The following is a 20,086-nucleotide window of genomic DNA, read 5'->3' as shown; positions in this document are numbered from 1 at the left end:
TTTTCATGCTGGGACAGGATATACCGCATTACAGGGACTTACCGGTGTCCTGTCAGAGAGGTTTCCTTGACGGATATATTCTACCGCAGCCTCAACTGAGGTCAAGCAATATCCCAGCTCATCCTTGGCTGAGCTGCAAAATCTGAAGTTTTTGATGTAGCTCAAATTTGCCATCCTAGACGGGGAATAAAACTACGTAAGCAGATGTCAGGAAGCAAAAACCGATTTGTGCAACTGGACCCTATTTCCATCTATGTATTTTCTGATGCTTGTTTTTAATTCTGCTGGAGTCTTCAATTATGAACAAAGGTTACATTTCGACTCAGGTGAGTTCTGAGCTTACTCCTTGCAAGGCAGGAACCAGACAGTTCTTTCTGTTTCATAAGGCTCATAGTCATCCTGATTATCATAGTGATCCAGGACAAATTGAATATACCTTCACACATGGCACAAAGCCTGTCCCAAGCTTATTGTGTGGTGGTGCACACTTACAAAAATGTGTGAGCTTTTAACCCTTGGTTTTTGACAGTCAAGACACAAAGAATTAAAAATCAGCATCACGCTATAACTGACATTCAAGAACATGAATGTATTTCTAATGCACATAATCCATGTAATCCATGGAAATACAGCAGTTAAGCAGCAGATGTTTAGTTTCTATTTGCATATCAAGCCAAATAATGGTCAAGGTCTATTTCATAACAGAGGATAACATCCTACACACACTTCAAAGTCGGTAGTCAAAAATACATGATGTTTTGAGCCTGAGGAGTGCTGATGCTCCAAAGGATCAAAAAATATGTTCAGTATTCAGATGATATTCATCTGACCTGGGCTATACCAGGCTTCAGTATGGCCACCACCTGGAAAATGCCCAGTTACACCAAAGTGTTGTGATCCTCACTCAACGGGAAAATAATTTAAATAAAAGGCACGATATTCTTAAGCTCCCATGTAGAGCCTAAACTAACTATGCAACACAGAGGCTTGGGGTTTTGAGAGTTGCAATTCAACACATCGGAAGGATATCAGGTTGGAGAAGAGGCATGATCCAGAATTTCCATGCTCTGAGATTAAGGGTGGGGGGGGTGGGGATTAATGGGGCTGGCTAGTAGCTAACGAGCCTAGTTTAAAGAGAGAAGAAACAAATTGGTGCATTTGAATGAGACGATTACAGTGGGCATATCAGAGGAATTAATTTAATTTACTCAGTTGAGGTGCCATCCAACTCCAGAATGACTCTGGGTGGCTCGTAATATGAAAAAGTGAATAAAATACCATACGATTCAAAAAGATAAAGCCAACAAAAACAAATAGGATAAGGACAAGATAAAGAATAAAATGGCAAATCCAGTCAACAATATAAAACTCAGAGGGGCTCCAACCACCCTAGTCCAGGGCCTGGGAGAAGAGCCAGGTTTTTAAGGCCCTCCAGAACTATCAGGGTGGGAGCAACTCAGATCGTGGGAGGGGGGAGATTTCATTCCAGAGACTAGGTGCTGCCACAGAGAGGGCACACCGCCTGGGTCCCAGGCCCCATGCCATGTAGAGCTTTATAGGTCACAGCCAGCACCTTGAATTATACACAGAAGCAAATCGGTAGCCAGTGCAACTTAGGGAGCAGAGGTGCCATCTGAAGCTTCTGAGTGGCCTTCAAGGACAGCCCCATGTAGGGCACATTGCAAAACTTCAGCCGATTAGGGTATTATTTTGGGCAGTATGGCTGTAATATCCTGTTCAAGCGGAAGAACAGGAAACAGTGGAGAGCAGGCTACATACCAGTTAGGAATTTCGGTTTTCACAAGGAGATAGAGCAACACTGAAAGGAGATCATCAGCACACATTGTCTCCATGTTAACTGAATGGAAGAGAGAGAAGAAAAAGATGCATCCGGTTTAAGCTTAGAAATAATATCTTAATCCTTGTTTAGGCACTTTAACAACAGGTCAGAATAGAACATTTGCTAGACTGTAGATCGACAATGCTAATTCTAAATAAATTATAAATTCATTATAAATCTAATAATAATAATTTGCAGCAGTTCTGAAATGGCTTGATGCAAGAGCTTCGTTCCCCCACAATGCTACACTGTAAACCACGACTTACAAGAGACACTGACAGGCTTTGTACATATAATGCTACAAACACGTTACAACTCTGTCTCATGTGTGAATCCAACCCTTGCGTTCTACAGAAATAAAACTGCCCCCGGAGGTGTGATTGGCCCCCACTCTCCTGGCCTTCCGTAAGGCTTTGAAGACCTGCTTCTGCCACCTGGCCTGGGGTGGGGAGGGAATACCTCAAGCATGGGGATGGCTAGCCCCATAGAGGCCTTCTGTCTTCAGCCTCAGATTTTTCATCCTCTTGGACTCTCCTTCTCCTTTTTAGTAATGTTTTTAATTAAGGTTTTATGTATTTATAGATATTTATGTTTTTAATGTTTGTTGTGAATTGCCCAGAGTTCCCCCATTGGGGGGAGATGGGCGGTTGAAAAATTTGGTAAATAAATAAAAATAAAATAAAAGACTGTAAAAGACTCTGTACACATTAACTACACACCTGTCAGTTTTTCTAAAATAGTATCATTTCAAGCTTTTTGAAGACTTGTAATCTGGAAATCAGCATAACATTCAGATTCCTTCGCCCTTCCCATTTTTTTCAAACCAGCACTGTCGTGCTAAGGATTAAGAGGACTTGAATGCAAAGTCCAGGGATTCAAGTATTACAAATGAATTGTATTTTTCATTCCAGCTCTTACACTGCATTTCTCCACACAGGAAAAAGAGACCTGCATGCAGGGGTTATGCTAGGCCTCCCATTTTCCAAAGTAATGCAAAGTAAAATCTGGACCCTGATTTAAAAGCTCATGGAGGACGCTTTCAAGAACACAGAGAAGCAACTTCTTGAAACAATGACATCCTCTCCCAGTGACGGACCTCTTTGACTTGGAGATTGCATGATGATTTGCACCACTTTGCGCAAGCAGAGAAGCTTCTGTTGTGGAGAGGTGCACTTGTTCAGCTGTCCCAGTTCTCGCTTTGCACGTGGGATGTTGAAACTGAAAACAATGCAGTCAGATGGAAAAACAGCTTAGCGTACAACAGGGCAAAATGAAAAGAAGTAAGTTCTCAAAACATATATCCCCAGGTCAAGTCATTCAAAAGCTCCAGACCAGAACTCCTCCAACATAATTTAGGATTCCAAATGGTTCAAAAAAAAAAAAAAAAAGGGTGGGCTAGCTGCTTCTAGAACCTTTCTAAGCTGCTCTTCTGCTAAGGCAGGGTTTCTCAACCTTGGCCACTTTAAGACGCGTGGACTTCAACTCCCAGAATTCCCTACCCAGCATGGAATTCTGGGAGTTGAGGTCCACACATCTTAAAGTGGCCAAGGATGAAAAACACTTTTAGATTATACTGTACTGAATTAATCTGACAGTCTTTTAGTTGTTCCATATAGGAGTTGCTAAAGAAATTCTCAAATTATTCCCACTGCCCAAATTATTCCCACTGCACTACTGAAAAACACTGTACTAGACAGCCCCTTAAAATCGGCCTCATTTTAAAACCAGTGAAAGCCTCTAATAAAAGTTCACGATCCCTTCCCTTCTTTATTTGAAGCAGCAAGACATTTGGAAAAAGAGCTGCCTCTGTTTTATTTATATATATATATTTATATATCGAATTTGTCACCGCCCATCTCGTTGAACGACTCTGGGCGGTTTACAAAATAGTTAAAATCAATTAAAATTACAAAATTACCACAATGAATAGAAAATAAATAGATCCAAGAATAATTGGCAATCACTCAGGGAGCGTCATCATTTTCCCAAGTTTATCCATTCTTTCTTGGCTCTGCCCAAGGAAAAACAAAACTCAACTCAACTCTGCTAGGAAAACCCTTAAAAAAAATAGCTGGCAACTCACCTAAACTCCGGCTTGATACCCAGATCCTTCTGCTGCAGGTCTTGTAAACTTCGGGTAATTTTGTTGAAAGCTGCATCCTAAACAGAGAACACACCACTTAAGTCCTGCCAGAAGAGACTTTGAACGGAACTTAATTTCCCAGCCTGGCACTCCTGGGCACCAATAAGTCCAGGGACTCTACTATTCAACCTACATTTTTTAGATAAAATAAAAGGAAGCTAACATAATCCAAAGCCTTAGTCTCCAGCAGAACTTGCACTAATATCACTAACAACTGGTACGGTGACTCCAGCCTACTGCTTTGAAAGTATGCCCCCTTCCAAGCAAAAGGTGGCAAAACTATTCCTGAATGGCTAGAAAGGCTAGTGGACAGGAATCTTTTGGCACATGGATGTTTTGGCCACACCCACAATGGCAGCCTTCTTGTGGGAATGCCCCATTCTCAAATTTCTAGGGCATTGTTTCTCAACCTTGGCCACTGTAAGATGTCTGGACTTCAACTCCCAGAATTCCCTAGCCAGCTAGGGAATTCTGGGAGTTGAAGTCCACTCATCTTAAAGTAGCTGAGGTTGAGAAACACTATTCTAGGACTTCAGAGAGGGGGCTGCTATGGGACCCAGGAAGTTGCTTTACATCAAATCAGATTTAGGGATCTTTCTTCCCTAATTTACTACGTTCTTATGCAGAGGTCTCACCCCCAAATTACAGCACTGAGAATCCCACATGGAGCTTGTAGGGAATGTCTGTTCGATGCATGAAGACTCTCCCTAACGATGCAATCCATATGCTTTTTATATTCCACGTGGGGAAAGTACACCCGGGTTTCAAAACATAACTATGGCATTGGAGGAACTGAGGCACGTTTGGGTACCTACCTCACTTGCTTCAATGGTCCCCACGTATTTAAAGATGACATCATAGAGGGAGTGATGGATGTACATCTGTACCGAGAGATAAAAAACAAAGACGGGGTTCCAAAGATTTACTCAAGCGGGAACAAAGATCCCCGACGACCCAGAATACTCACATCCACAGCTTGTTTCATCAGGTTCATCTGAAGTTCCTGCTTTGCAAGCATTCTCTAAATGACGAAAGAGAGAACAGAACAGAATGAACACACAGGCTCCCTAACCAAGGGGTGGCAATGTGTTTACATGCACCCGTCTGTACTCACAAGGTGGGAATCTCTCAGCAACTGCTGAATGCATTTTGTGTAGAGGGCGTTCACAGAATCCTTAAGATCAAAACAAAGTACATTAAAGGCATTTGAGAAAATTGGAGGGGTGGGGGCAGAAATAGTCAAGCATTTAAAAATACCAGGCAAATTTCATTTGATTAATTAAGTAGAGTGGGAGGACAGTCGTTAAAGAATGTTGCTGCTAGGCACATTATTCAGTAATACATCCGAGGCACTCTCAAATATGAAATATTGGGGCAATAAATGAGAGGGCAATACCTAAAGCTGCACCCCAATTAAAACAGTTCTCAAATGTCTTAGTGTATCATTCTATTTACACAAGCCAGCATATGACTAATTCGTTTCTGAATCAAGCAGCATACTTTAGGTGACACGCATATGACATGGCCAGAATCTCAACAAGACTCCTCCCCACAGAAGAGATTGGGGAAAATTTTAATTTAATGACAGCACTTGTCATATGCAGTTAAGCATTACATCCATTGGAAGTGGAAATACTAACTATATAGTGTCGCAGGATTTTCCTGTCATGCTCCTTGAAAGTCCTGTGGAAAGATGCAATAGCTTTATCAAATTTTTCTGCATGCCTTCCCAAGAATTCTTTCACATCTTCAATGTTTTTCAAGGAGTAACAGTGGGATGCCGTTGAGGACGGTTCTGAAATGGGAAGGCACTTGTCAGCGGACAGAAACATCCCTGGTTCCTCCAAGAATCTGAGGTCAATTCACACAGAGGCATTTACAGAGGCAGACATACAAGAAGGGCTAAGAAACTAGGATGGTTCTACTGCCAAACTCCTTCCTGGAGTCGGGAAAGTCCTTCCCACTTGCCTCATGACCTGTTCACACATTATACAAAGTCATGGTTTGCTTAAACATGATTTGTTGATTAAGCCACACTTAGCTGGATTTCCACAGCACCACAGACAACATTTAGAAAGCATGACGACTGGGTTCATACAAGATGCCAAGCAGAAGAAACCATATTATGGTCTAATGCAACGGGTGAACCTAGCTGCAAATAAATTGTTTCTCACAAGTGTGCAAAGAGGCTTTAAGCTTCACTCCTGCAGATTCATTAAACATTTTCATTATTCCCTGTCAAGCTAAAAAAGCAGTTTACTCATGCAGAGATCAGCAGTTCAAAAACTAACCAAGCATCTATTGTCAATACTGAGAAAAACAATAATCTTTACCTTTACTTTCATTTTTCTCTAGAGGATGAGCTATACAAAGGATGTTAAAGCTCTCTTCCCTGTCATTATAAAACGTTTCCTCAAAGAGAATAGGTATTGAGCAATGCTGGTTAAATTCGCCCCCAAGGATGATCATGTTTCCTTGTATAAAGATTTCCTAAATGGGGAAAGAGAGAAACAAAGGAAAAACTCAAAAACAGAACAGGGCGAACAGTAGGACCACCACCATAAGCAACACAGGACCTGTAGGCTCCCAGGCATCAACAATATTCCCTGAACAGTATCTATAAATGTCCAAAATTAAATTAAGATTTAAAAATAGCCAAATCCCATAAGATCATCTACTCTTATGAGGAAAGGGGAAAAAAAGCTAAAATCTCATTAGATTTTGGTTAAGAAGATTGAAATCACTATGGCTATCATACCTGGTCTGCAATTATTCAGAGAGACGCTACATGCAGCAAAACATGCATTTCTGCCATCTCATGGACCTCCAGAATTTTGCAGCTCAAATACGTTAGCCCTGGCAATCAGGATTTTACCATCCTTGCACACAACCACGTCCGCACACAAACAGATTAATGAAGCCTGCAGCCTGAACAGATTAAGATAACCTCTGCAGTAGAATCTTACTAATTTATCACATTTCTCTGAGCATTACAGCTGAATTTGTTTACAGCCCATTTATTCGACATGAGACTACAGAAACACTGTTAATCCAAATCTGGACTGGCCCCCATTATTTATACTGCCTGTACCTTTCCATTCAAAGTGTGAAAGTTGTTGTCTGCTGCTTTGAGAACGTAAGAGTCGAACTGGCAAGCTGAAATGACACTGTTGGAAAGGCTGCCTTTACAAGGTACCAGTATCTAGAAAAAGAGTTACAGGGGATCAGTGTATATACTATATACCAAGCTGGATCCCAAATCCCATCACATTTTTGCTAACCACAGTACAGTATTAGAAATCAAACTATGAAAAACAAGCAGGGCTAGTACCTACTTATCTACTTTATCTCCAATTTCATCAAAAGGTTGAGTTTCATGTTCTCCAAGGTGAACTAAACACAAGAGCACTAAGGAATAGAATCTTTTAGATCAGTGTTTTTCAACCTTGACAACTTTTAAGATGTGTGGACGTCAACTCCCAGAATGGCGAGTTGGCTGGGGAATTCCGGGAGTTGAGGTCCACGCATCTTAAAAGTTGCCAAGGTTGAAAAACAATTTCAGATTATACTGTACTGAATTAATCTTATACCGTTTAGTTGTTGCATAAGTGAGCTGCTAAAGAAACTTCTCAAATTATTCCCATCATAGAAGCGATGTTCAACACCCCTTTTTGTGATACCTCAATTACATGTAGTAGCTGCATGCCCAGTACTTTCACCATGGAGAATCAGACCCAGTACCCTTTTGACATTTGTACATAACTGTTTTAAATAAGCTTGTCCCTAGATCAGTCTCCATGCTGGCTGGGAATTCTGGGAGTTGAAGTCCACACATCTTAAGGTTGCTAAGGTTGAGAAACACTGCCCTAGATGAACCCTATGCTCACTCTTGGTCCCTCTAGAGGAGAATATTAGGAACCATCACAATTTACTTACAGTTCCATGGAGTTCTGCAACTTTCCGGCAGAGATCAGGACGTCGTTTCTGCATGGCCAAATAGAAAGGGTTCCTCAAGAGGTCTTCATCATACACAGCCATAGGGGCCTCTAAAGTATCCAGTCCAGCAGCTTTCTGTAAAGTAAAATTATTCCATAACACCCACCCCAAGAAAAGAGTCAAATTTGCAGCAACGTATTTAATCAAAGAAAATAGTTACTACAATATTAATTTACAATTATCTAAGAAGTCTCATGTGCTTCATTCTAGTACTGCATTATACAGTATCTACCTTTAATCTGCTATAGCAGGTTGTTCGTAGGAGGTAGATATGACTTCCTTGAAGCAAATTCAGTTGCTCAATTGCAAGTGACAGTACAGTCACATTCATGTAGGTTTCTTGGATAATACAGAAATGATTTGCTACTGCCCTACTTCTGAGATTTATTTTTTTTTCAATTTCTCAGTCCATTCTAGAACTTGGAATTGTCTGGTAGTTTCCCAACTTACAACCAACTCTTAGATTTTTTTTTTTAATTACCCAAGTTTCTAGGGGCTGCCTCCTATTTCAAGAGTAATCTCTTTGAGGATTGTATCGTTACTGCTCAGTGGCATACTGCTCAGTGGCATACCTACACTGCTACAGAGAAAATTATTTGAAATGTGGCATTTGCTCCAATAGCATAGGGCTATACAGTTTGCTGTAGAATCTTTCCTGTTACAAGAAAAATTTTCTGGATCAGGAATCATTTTCTCTTCCTTTCATGAGATAGACTTTGGTTCTGGGTTCTCCAGCTTCACATTCTCCAAATCTATTGGACTGGTTTCAGTCATCTCAGCTATCCTTGGGCAATGCTTTTGCTAGCTGGAGATAATGGGAACTGTAGTCTAAAACATCTAGAGAAAACCAGAATTGGACTAAGCCAAGGATGCAGAACCTGACCTCCAAACATGGCTTTCAGAGCCCCTCCAAAAATTGTTATAGAATTGTAATTTTAATGACTGGAAGGGAAACTATATGTTGGGTACTTATAGTGATCATTATTAGACTATATTAAGTAAATACTGTACAAGCAAACATAAATTACATCAATATCAATGTTGTATTTATCTCGGTCCCAACTGTTTCTTTGCCTTATACCCATCTCCTTGTTAGAGTACAAGCTTCACCGCACTAACATAACAGCTCTCAAACAGTCCTTGGCCTAACAAATGTTGTGTGTCCTTGCGATACATGGGAAAAATAGTTTAACCTTCTATTCTATGAGCTTTCTACACACAACGAGCATGGCATGGCAAACATATATGATCGCAAGCACTTTGAAGATTTACAGCATCAGAAGGACAATATCACAAAATGTTCTTGGTCGCATGCTGGTTTTCATCACACGCTCCAATTCTTCATGAAGAGAGTTTCACAAAGCGTCACCGGCAAAGCAGGTTTATTTACAATCAACTGTTCTGGCATAATTGCCATCACGAACAGGTTTAGTAATGTACAGCAGCCAAACAGGATTTATTTCAAACTTCTGACATTGCTACAACAATGCCACACGTAAAGCATGACCTATTTTTTCCTCTGTTGAGCAGAACATTCTCACAGTGACCAAGGAAGATAAAACCCACAAAGAATTCATCCTTTTCACCACTGCAGCATTATGTATCTAAATCAGTGTTTCTCAACCTTGGCAGCTTGAAGGTGTGTGGACTACAACTCCCAGAATTCCCCAGCCAGCTGGCTGGGGAATTCTGGGAGTTGTAGTCCACACACCTTCAAGCTGCCAAGGTTGAGAAACACTGATCTAAATAGTATGGCCGAAACGTATGTAAAACAAGCAAAGAGTGGATTTAGCATTACATTACATCACAGTTTCTTAAGATGGTTGTTGAATAAACCACCATTCATAGAATCAGAGTTGGAAGCGATCATTTCAGCCATAGAATCTTAACTCCCAGCTCAATGCAGCGATCCAGACTCAACCCTCCAATGCAAGGAAGTTTACCAGGCCTCCGGATAGCTGGGTCCACAATGGAGATGCTCTTACTGTTAAGCTAAAAGCAAGCAAACCTGGGATCTCAGAAACTCCTAGCACTGAGTCAATTCCTTAGGATTTCCTGCAGAGTTGAAATCTAGGTCCCACTAGCAATGAAAAAGAAATCGTTTAATAGTCTTAACATCCAATTCCACATCCCAGACTAATTCAACAGTTGGGCCAAAGCACAAGAACACCCTTACCTGGCTTCTAGCACGTCCACTCCTTCTACAGCTACCCCATAACACCACAAATGATCTAGGCAGCCTATTACATGAAATACACTCATAAATAATCAACATAATTAGAACTAGAATACAATTAGAACTTTGCTCAGCCAAAAGGCCCAAACGATGCATTTGGTTTCACTGAATAAAAAGGAAGGAATCATTTGATGTTTAAAAAGCCATAAAGCTATACCCCCACCCCTCCACTCCCAAGAAAGTTTTCTCTAAGGGGATTTCTCCTCCCTCCCTGAACTTCTAAAATCTCCAGCCAATCTGACACAGCCACATTCATGCAGCAGCAGATCTTAATTTGGGATACACATAAGCAAAAATCTAAGTTTTTTCCTTAACTCAGTAGCCATTATAGATAGCTGAGTAGAGCCAGTTATCATGAGACACCAGATAATCTATTTATCGTATTTCAATAAGATAGACAAGAAATGAATGACTCTCCAGCAGTTAAGAGAAGCTGTATAAATATTTTGACAAAGAACACTCACAGTGAGTATTTTGCACACTATTTTTCTTAGAGAAAAAGTGGATATTTTAATGCATTTATTGAAAGTGGCAGCCCTGAACCAGCTTCTAGGTTCAGAAGCTAAGTGGGATCAAGTCTGGTTAGTACCTGGATGGGAGATCCCTTGAATGGGAAATTAAAAAAAAAAAAAAGTCAATGGAAAATAATTTTGGTATTGCATCCGAGAAGTCATGAGGGATTAAATTTAGTTAATCTATTTGTACTATGATAATGTCAGCGTAGACACTACCTACCTGCAAAAGTCATTACTGTAAACAATGGGTACTTAATGCATTTCCCATGCAGCTAATACTGTGATGACACAGCTTCAAATGTGCGGTTCTCAACATCTCTGCCCAAGGAAGTCAGTTGATAAGATACCGTACGCTGCTATTTACATATGCAACAGCCATACGACTTGAGATTATTTGGATATTAAGAAATATCCATGCATGTTTGAATGCCTTCCATTTCGTGTTTGCCACCCTGCTTGATACCTACACTCAGAGTCTGCATGGTTTACTTCCCAGGAACTGATCTTTTAAAACATACACTTTTGACATCATATCTGTCTCCCTAATAAAATCAAGATCGGGTGATCAAACTGCACCAGAAGATTGAACCACTCCCCACAGATATACTGTAAGAAATATAACAGAAACTAGACCAACATTTTACAATAAAAATAAACTTAAAAGAGGAACCATGCAAGTAAATGTCCCACTGGGCTTGGGGGTGGGGAAGATTATGCCATTCTTCTGCAAGTTGGAACGTGTCACCAGCCTGAATTTTTTTAAAAAAAGGTTCTGAGTATGCTTAAGTCACTTGCAATTTGAACAGAATCCTGAGAAACAACTAAAATGTTGCAATAATATTGTTATTTGGAGAACAGAATCCATGTTCTAGTCAAACCACCATTCAGCCTAACACTCACCATACTTAATTATGGGGATTAAATCATGTGCTACATCAGGGTTCCTCAACCTTGGCCACTTTAAGATGTGTGGACTTCAACTCCCAGAATTCCCCAGCCAGCATGGCATTCTGGGAGTTGAGGTCCCCACATCTTAAAGCGGCCAAGGATGGAAACACACTTCTAGATTACACTGAATTAATCTGACAATCTTTTAGTTGTTCCATATAGGAGTTGCTAAAGAAACTTCTCAAATTATTCCCACCGCACTGTGGAAAAGCACTGCACTCGATAGCCTTTTAAAATCACTTCTGGGGGTCAGCCAGACTGAATCCAAGTGCAACTTACTCCTGAGTAAGCAAATGCAACTGCAGGTTAAGTTAGCAGAACAAGGCCAGGGCACCGATTTTCCTAAGTCACCGCCTTTGCGTCTCGGCTTCAGAGACTCCCCGTACTTTGCTTCCACGCGCAAGTTCCTGGTCTCCTGCCCTGAACGCAAGTTGCCCCCGTCAGCACCCGAGCGAGCCTTCCTCCTCTCCCCAAAGAGGAAACCGAGGCATGCACAGGAAACGCTGCACCTCCCATCGATTAAAAAAAAGAAAAACCGCAGCGCAAGAATCCCTCGGGTCCACCCCCGCGCGAATCTACTCGCGAGCAACCACCCCGGAACGCCAACGCCGCCGCCCCGCTTTCCAAGCGCACGCGAACGGTTCGGCTCGCTCGCTCGCTCGCGCGCGCGCGCGCCGCCGGCGGGGAAGGAGACTCGGCCCCCCACTCGTCCTGCCCCGGAGGAACTTTCAGGCCTCGGACCCCCAGCCCAGGCACGGAGGCTCCGGGGCAGGAGGGAACGCTCCGGACCGCCGCGTCTCCCAACCCGCCGGCGCGGGTTGCCCACTCAGCTGCCGCTGGAGAAGCCGCTGCTTTGGGGCCACGGGGGCAGAGCCGTTGGCGCTTTGGGGACGGGGAAGCGGACCCCCGCCCAGGCCTGCAGGCAGGCAGGCAGCCCCGGGAGTCCCCCAAGCGTCGCTCTGAAGTTCCCTCCCAGCCGCGCCGAGCGGACCCTTCTCGGAAGAGGCCCGGAGGGGAACGGGGTGCCCCGACGCCCTCCGCCTCCCCTAGGCGGCACCCGGCTCCCGCGCTGCAGCCCGCGCCCCCGTCGCTCCCGGGCCAAGCGCGGGCTCACTTTCCTCCGAAGTCCCCGAGGGCGGCCGGGTCCCCTCTGCGCCCCCTCCCCGCGGTGGCGGCAGCGGCATCCCCTCCTCTTCTCTTCTCTCCTCTCTTCTCCGCTCCTCTCCTCTCCTCCGGCCCCCACCCACCCCTTCCAGGCTGCGCTCGCCACCAAGCGCCGCCTGTTCCTAGTCCGGGGACTGAGGCGGGCCCTACCCAGCAGGCGAGCCAATGAGCCCCAGCCTTGCCGCAACCGCCCCGGCGCGTCGGCTCGATCGGCGGCCGGCGGAGGTGGAGCTTGGCCGGCGGCAGGAGCCGAGGAGGCAGCGCCGCGCGGAGGGGAGGGGAAGGGAAGGGAGGGGCGAGGCTGGCCCGGCGGCGGCTGCGGCGGGGCCCCCCAGGGACTGCCCCGACGGCCCCAGCTGCGCGCTATTTAACTCTAAGCGCCGGCGCCGAGACCGCGCCCGTGCCGGAGCCCCGCCGGGCTTAAAGGAGACGCTGCGCCAGGGATGCGCGGAGGGCGAGCGGAGCTTCGCCTTGCCCGAGGTCCGCAGGGGGCGCTGGGGGAGCGGCCCGGGCGGCGGCGCCCCCCCCGGGCTGCAGCCATGCGCGCGCCGCCCGGCGAGGGCTCTCCGGAGCGCTGCCTGGGCTGAGCGGACCGCCGCGCCCGCCCGCCCGCCTGCGCCATGGCGCGAGAGGAGTGCAAAGCGCTGCTGGACGCGCTCGGCAAAGTGACCGCCTGCTACCGGCACCTGGTGCTGACCGTCGGGGGCGCGGCGGACTCGCAGGAGCTGCGCGAGGAGCTGAAGAAGACGCGGCAGAAAGCCCAGGCGCTGGCGGGCGCCGCCCGGACCAGGCTGACGGCCGCCCTGCGGGACAAGGCGCTCGGCGCGGCGGACCGGGCGGAGTTCGAGCGCCTCTGGGTCGTCTTCTCCGCCTGCTTGGAGATCTTGGAGAGCGACATGCGGCGCGCCCTGGAGCTGGGGCAGGCGTTCCCGCTCCACGTGCCCAAGAAGCCGCTCATCCAGACCGGCTTGAGCGGCGGCACCGCCGGCGTGGCCGCCCGGGCCATGAGCGTGCAGAACATGAAGTACGAGGCGGAGCCCGACATCGACGTGGTGGACCTGGCGGACCTGGAGCACGAGATCCACCAGGTGGGGGAGATGCTCTACGAGATGGAGATGAAGGTCAACGTCCCGCGCTGGACGGTCGAGGCCAAGCAAGACCCGGGCGCCGAGCTGAATGCCACCATCAGCGTGGGCGCCTCGTCCCTCGGCGCGATCTCGGTGGAGAACAGACCCGTTTGCGATCTCAGCAAGGTGCTGGCCGGCGGCGTGTTTACCGCCGTCCTCCTGATCGCCATAGTCCTGGCGGTGTGCGTGGCCAAGCTCTCCTAAGGCTGGGGCTGCGGCGCTTCCTTCGGGGAGGACGTCTTCCGAGGTGCAGCAACAGTGTTGACTTGGCTGGATCCGCTGAAATGCTGTTTTAGCGCTCAAGAACAGTCGGTCCAGGGGAGATCTCTGATGGTATAGATATAGATATATATTTATATATATATATATATTTTAAAAGCCTGCTGGCTGGGCCTTTCATGGGTAATAATGTGTGGGTATTATAACTACCACAGTAGGGATTTGATTGCTATTTATAGAAGACTGTTCTCAGGAACTAGAACGCAAAGACGGTTTGCGATTGCGATTAAGCTGGGACGGGGGTTCATGTTTACAAACTGGTAACAATTTGCACATGATTTGGAGAGGGGAGTGAATTAGATGTCAAGATGGGAGAGGCTCAGAAGTTGGTTTTGATATAATGGGCATTGTCTCTAACACTGAGGAAAGGGCTCCCTCTGAAACCCGCCCATTACTTTTTCCCTAAACCAGGTGGGGCTGGAAAAGGGGTGGGGGTGTGGGAGGAGAACCTCAAGGTACAGAAACTTGTGTTTGTGAAGGAAAGATTTATCTGAACTTTCTGTTACTCTGTGCAGTATAAAAGTCCAGATTTACAGAAAAAAGCTTTCAGCAGTACGTATTTAGAGAAAGATAAGGAATTCTTTTCAGCTTATTACTCTTTAACTTCTGTTTTGCTGGGGGAGGAAAAAAACTCCTTAGCAGTTCAGGTTATTAGTTCCACACTAGCCAACTTTAAACACTTTACACTTAATTGTAAATCATTGTTTCCCTTCTTGAAGTCTACTACTGTATGGCTGAATTCCAAGTCAGCAAAGACGCATACCTTAAGACTAACCTAAAATTTCTTAATGTAGTTTGGATGTCATGCCAATGATGAGTTTTATAATTGGATCCATATAATGCTGGGTACTTACATATGTGTAATGCCCAAGTTCAGTCCTTAGCATTTCTAGTTCATTTATCTTGACTAGTTAAAAATCTATATTAAATGAGTTCCTGGGCTTAGTAGTAATTTAGATAAAGGTAGTCTGGCAGACAAAGTAATCCACTATATCTAGGCTAAATTTACAGCTCAACAGCAGCCCTTTGACAGGTACAGGCTACCTGCAAGTTGTTGTGCAATTATTAAGAGACAAACAGGAAAATAAAGTGACTATGTTGACCAATCTGTTAATCCCATCATATGTACAGTCATACATGGCTTTAGGATCAGTAGGCTGATCCCATTAAGAGCCTTGCAATTGGACAGATGCAGTCTTGTTTTATATAAGTGTACAAGGGAAATCCCCAGATTCAGTGGATGAATTTCTAGAAATCGTGGTTCATTGAAATGAGAGGATCTAACTTCTGACAGTACCCACAAAGGAACTGAGCTATATAACTGTCACCCAATGGGTGTCTTTTTTAGAAATAAGCCCATTAAATACATCCATCTTGTAGCTTCTGAATCAGTATGCATCAGAATGGGGCTGAAATGCAAGACATAATGACATTTGTACTTTTAGTTGCTAGCACAAATGGACACTGTTGTCAAAGCAAGATTCTGGATTTGCAACGAAGCAAGACTTCTAAGTATCTTACCTCAGAAATAAATAGTCCTGTGTTCAATAAGAAAGTGTGCTAAAATGCTGCACCCCCAAGTACTCTTCAGGGCATCCATATATTTTGACGGCTGATTGTGAATATCTGCTGTTTAAGAATGGCCATCAGAATGGGGTGGGAGGCAACAGGGATGTCCAAACTGTATATTCTTCTTGGTGCTAAAGTACCCGTCTCTGTTTATTAGTGAGATTCAAATGGCTGCTAATTGTACTGTTTGCTTTCATTTGAAGATAACTTTCCTTGTTTACTGGAAAGACCCATGTTTGCTGTTACGAGGGCTAGATATTTCTCTTAAATAGGTGTCATATTTTATGGGAGAACACCTGGACTTAAAGTGCTCTTAAATAGGTTGCATGCAATATTGTTACAGGGTTGGAGGGAAAAGCTGCAGAAAAAGAATTGCCTAATTGGAATATTCCTAATGCACCTATTTAATTTGGAACTAAAACTGTATTCTTTGCACATTCCGAACTCAAATCTAAGGAACTGTCAGTAAGGATGAAATAGCCATCTCTCCACTCTTGTCCTACCGGGTTTATTTTGCAAATGATCCAGGTTAAGGTCATAAATTCATCCCTGCACAGTTACTCATTTTCCTGAGAGTTAAGTTACTTTTGTAAAAACATTTACTTGGAAATAGATCCTGATTCTAATAAGAGTTATTTTCAGGCAGATTTGGTTTAAAAAGGTGTTGCTTATCTCTATACATCAGGAACAGTCGTTGCATTACTGACTTTTCCCTCTAAGCTATTTCTGAATTGCCTCTCATCAAGTCCTGATACTGGATTGTCACCGTTTAATTAATATCTTCTTCTCCCATCTCCCATCTCATCTGCTCAGCGCAGTTGGCCGTGCAATGTGGTTGAGGCATAGCCGTTTTATCACATGGTATGCAAAGCTGACCAGATGCAAAGGAAATCAAGACTCGTGGCATCCTTAAATAATGTTATGGAAAAAATATCTTCTGATGGGTGGGTGTGGGTGTCAGACTGTTCTGCAGGAACTGATGAAATAATCTAAAACTTGGTATGCTTCTGTGCATCCATAAAAAGTGTAGGAGACCTGTTCATGTTCACTTCAGCTCTGAGGTTCACAAGAGCATGAAGTAGCTATTCTCCCTCGTCCATTTTTATTTGTGGAAGTAAATTTTTGGAAGTTTATTGGAAGCCTCACTTTAGGCCATACAAACCAGAAACTTCAGCACAGATGTTTATTGCTGATAAAGCCTGATGTACATGGAGGATTTCTTTTAGCAGGTTTTAAAGCTTTCAGATTCTATACTGATGGTTGAATCATGAGTCCTATGACCATCACAATTACAATGAAGTGATTTTTTAAAAGTTTATTTAAAGCTAAATTGTTTTACTCTCTTAAAAAAAAGACGACTTGCTAACTGTCTTGTGTTTACAGCCATAGCTATTTTCATTGTTACAAAAGTGTACATTTTCATTGGAAAGGGAAGTCCTTTTTTAATAAGAATTATTTACTGTATGTTAAAAAGTCAAAGTGCTGCTGTATTTTTACAAGTATGATGAAGTTGAGAATTACGACAGGAGGGGTAATCCAGGAATTATAAACATTGAATGTTTGATTTTCATTTTTTTAAAAAGCAGTTTTGATTTCTTGCATTCCAACATTTGCTGGGTCCATATTAAAACAATTGTTTCAGTATTAATATGAAAGTAAGCATTATCAGCTGGCTTTCCATTGTTCAAGAGTATTCTTTTATGCTCAGGATAAAACCTATTGCTACTATTTATTTAAAATAAAGTCTGTTCTGTTAACTTGCCAGCCTTTTGGAACAGTTTTTTTTTTTTTTTTAAGACAAATCCCTAAACAAAAGTCTACCCATCAAACTGAACTCTATACTTCACTGAATAACTTAGATGAGGCAGGTAAATCAATTCAGCATTAGCCTGTTCAAAATACTATAACTATATACAGAGTTATATTTTAGTTGTTTTGTTAAATTAATAGTGTTGTCCAAACTTGGCCACTTTAAGATGAGTGGACTTCAACTCCCAGAATTCCCTAGCCAGCCATGGGGAATTCTGGGAGTTGAAGTCCACTCATCTTAAAGTGGCCAAGTTTGGACAACACTGTATTAATACCTTGTGAAGAACATGATGTTACCATGTATGTAAGTCCAAAGTGCAAAAGACTATATACGAGGGTCCCAAACTTGCTATTTAAATAGGAGAGCTACCTTTATCACTTGAGATATATCCATTTGGAGGCATCTCGAGGGAAGGGGGTGCTCAAAAGAATCAAGATGCTGGCCCCAACCACACAACATGCATTAAAGAGTTGGGCTTCAACTGTGTGATTACAGTTAGCATCTTAGACTGCGTGCTATTTATTGAGTTGCACAATTTAAACAGTGATATCTGAGCTAATCCTCAGAAATACATTACAGATAAATCATACTCAGAAATGTCAAAAATAATGAAATGACTTCAGAAGAAAGATATGCTACATCTGGTGTGTGTCTGTCCTTAACTAGCAGTACCCACTGGGACCATGCACTCACTCGGGTTTTATAACAGCCAAGTATTTTGCAGCTCTGTAAAAAAAGAACAAAGACACCAGTTACATCAGCAGAATCTCTGACTACGTGTTTCTTGTGTTAAAAAACCAGCAAACCATCGCTAGGAAGCAGGATTAGAGAATGAAAAAAGCAGATTAAAAAGCAGAACTGCAAAAACTGGGATTGGCTCTTAAAACCTCCTAGTCTCCAGTTAAGAGTTAAAAACTTGTATATAAGTGTGTGTGAACCTCCTCAACAATGCCGGATCATAGGCCTTTAGATCTTTTCCTTCAATATGATTCTTATGTCTACAGAGCCAAGCTGAGCCAAAATGAACTTTCAGTGGTTCTTTTTGCTAAACTCAACTGTAGTGTGCAACGTATCCCAACTGAATGGCCTATTGTATTTATTTAGAATTCAAAATTCACTCACAAGTTATGGTCCAATTCAACAGTGGCATTAAAAGAAACATTGATCCATTTTCCATTTCTCTCCACTTCTGTCTTGTTTCCCAGTAATTACAAATGGAGCTGGCTTCTGCTTCACTGCTTAATCTGAATTCATGTTAAAGTAGAAGAGATGAACATTAAACTTGCTTTGCGAAGAGTAATAGATCATTGCTCAGTTTAAACATTCTGTTGAACGAGAACTCCTTTGTTTATGAAATAAAGCTACAAGGTGTATGGCTGGCACAGGAATCTACCTTTTTCAGCTACAATACTCAAATCATCAGTAAAAAAATGTCTATTTTAATACCTCTAGCTTTAAACTGAAAATTAAGAATTATTTTTGGTGATGTACAGTATGTGCTCAATAAGTTTTCTGGCCTAGAAAAACAGGCTCATGACCAAATTGCAATTGTTCTTTCAATATCAACAAGCCCAGGATAAACAGTCATCGGTCAAACCTACTACCGATTCTGCATCCACTCTTCCTGACGACATACTTTTATTTGGCAGTTCTGTGCAGAGTTGGGCTCGTTTAAGTCCCCTTGTTTCAAGGAGTACGGAGTTGCGTAAGATCAGGAGCAAGCTAAAAGTAGGCTAGGTCCCCACGACAAGCTTGCCTACCGTAATCTGAACGTGATCGAACCAAGCTTGCATGATTTGACAACGCCTTTGTCAGCCACACAAGGTAGAGCAGCCCTGAAAATGAACACAAGACTAAAACTCAACTTTATTAAGATAGGCTATAACAACAGAATCCGGTCAGCTTGATTGGGCTTTACCTCCCCTCCCTTTTATTCCCCAAACAGGGAGAGGCCAACCTGAATCTCTCCTAATACTGTCTCTGGACTTGAGGAATGCTTAACCGTTTCTGAATATTTGCTTCAAGGCCACCTCCCTGGCTCTCTACAACTTTAGTCTATTCCAGTGTTTCTCAACCTTGGCCGCTTTAAGACGAGTGGACTTCAACTCCCAGAATGCCCCAGCCAGCATTGCTGGCTGGGGCATTCTGGGAGTTGAAGTCCACTCGTCTTAAAGCGGCCAAGGTTGAGAAACACTGTTGCATGAAGCCTGGCACCAACCCCGGGCAGACACGTAGCTGATTCGCTTCTGGCTTGCCTGCTGCATGACCGCAGCTTCCAATTCGAAGATGGGGCGCGCGGGGATGAATCAGCTGGCAGCTGAACTCTGCACGCGCTTTATCTTTGCTGGTCCTTCAAACCTCCCCCGCCCCGCCCCGCTCTTGCAACCCTCCAAGCAGGCTTAGCACCTGGGCAACCCTCCCACGCAAGCCCCGGGCTCCGCAAGAGCCTCCGCCCCGCG

At 43.7% G+C, this 20,086-nt stretch overlaps 2 protein-coding genes and 1 long non-coding RNA gene across 8 annotated transcripts in view; 1 reads left to right on the top strand and 2 right to left on the bottom strand.

Moving 5' to 3' along the window:
* ANKRD27 (ankyrin repeat domain 27) overlaps nucleotides 1-12,920 on the bottom strand; it is a 42,233-nt gene extending 29,313 nt beyond the window's left edge. For 5 of the 6 annotated variants that reach the window (XR_015795272.1, XR_015795271.1, XM_007430843.4 and 2 more), the window contains exons 1-11: nucleotides 7,920-8,054; nucleotides 7,075-7,185; nucleotides 6,317-6,473; nucleotides 5,624-5,778; nucleotides 5,098-5,157; nucleotides 4,951-5,004; nucleotides 4,799-4,864; nucleotides 3,924-4,000; nucleotides 2,937-3,058; nucleotides 1,780-1,858; nucleotides 43-175 (exon numbers count right to left, since the gene is read on the bottom strand). Coding sequence is in view for 4 of the 6 variants with exons in the window: in XM_007430843.4 (XP_007430905.2) it covers nucleotides 43-175; nucleotides 1,780-1,858; nucleotides 2,937-3,058; nucleotides 3,924-4,000; nucleotides 4,799-4,864; nucleotides 4,951-5,004; nucleotides 5,098-5,157; nucleotides 5,624-5,778; nucleotides 6,317-6,473; nucleotides 7,075-7,185; nucleotides 7,920-8,021 (1,116 nt within the window). In the remaining 2 variants the exon portion in view is untranslated. Of the gene's footprint in view, nucleotides 1-42; nucleotides 176-1,779; nucleotides 1,859-2,936; nucleotides 3,059-3,923; nucleotides 4,001-4,798; nucleotides 4,865-4,950; nucleotides 5,005-5,097; nucleotides 5,158-5,623; nucleotides 5,779-6,316; nucleotides 6,474-7,074; nucleotides 7,186-7,919; nucleotides 8,055-12,792 lie in introns of those variants that run through there. The other variant, XM_088136071.1, reaches the window with a different exon arrangement.
* A 222-nt stretch (nucleotides 12,921-13,142) lies between these two features.
* On the top strand, nucleotides 13,143-17,808 carry RGS9BP (regulator of G protein signaling 9 binding protein). The gene has a single exon (XM_088136075.1). The coding sequence runs from the start codon at nucleotides 13,463-13,465 to the stop codon at nucleotides 14,171-14,173; it is 711 nt and encodes a 236-aa protein (XP_087992201.1). The 5' UTR covers nucleotides 13,143-13,462; the 3' UTR covers nucleotides 14,174-17,808.
* A 32-nt stretch (nucleotides 17,809-17,840) lies between these two features.
* LOC112540955 (uncharacterized) lies at nucleotides 17,841-19,685 on the bottom strand. The gene is made up of 3 exons (XR_003084986.2): nucleotides 19,388-19,685; nucleotides 18,750-18,871; nucleotides 17,841-18,353 (listed from the first exon to the last, which is right to left on the bottom strand). It is a non-coding gene; the product is annotated as an uncharacterized LOC112540955 (long non-coding RNA).
* Nucleotides 19,686-20,086: the final 401 nt, after the last annotated feature.

The sequence above is a fragment of the Python bivittatus genome, unplaced genomic scaffold, assembly GCF_059951505.1.
Source record: "Python bivittatus isolate LINGU-HERP-01145 unplaced genomic scaffold, Pbiv_v1 ctg000190_np1212, whole genome shotgun sequence".
NCBI lineage: Eukaryota > Metazoa > Chordata > Lepidosauria > Squamata > Pythonidae > Python > Python bivittatus.
This window is presented reverse-complemented; position numbering and strand designations above follow the sequence as displayed.

Excerpts from the sequence above, each read along its gene's own strand:
- RGS9BP (XM_088136075.1), top strand. The coding sequence starts at position 13,463 with ATGGCGCGAGAGGAGTGCAAAGCGCTGCTGGACGCGCTCGGCAAAGTG.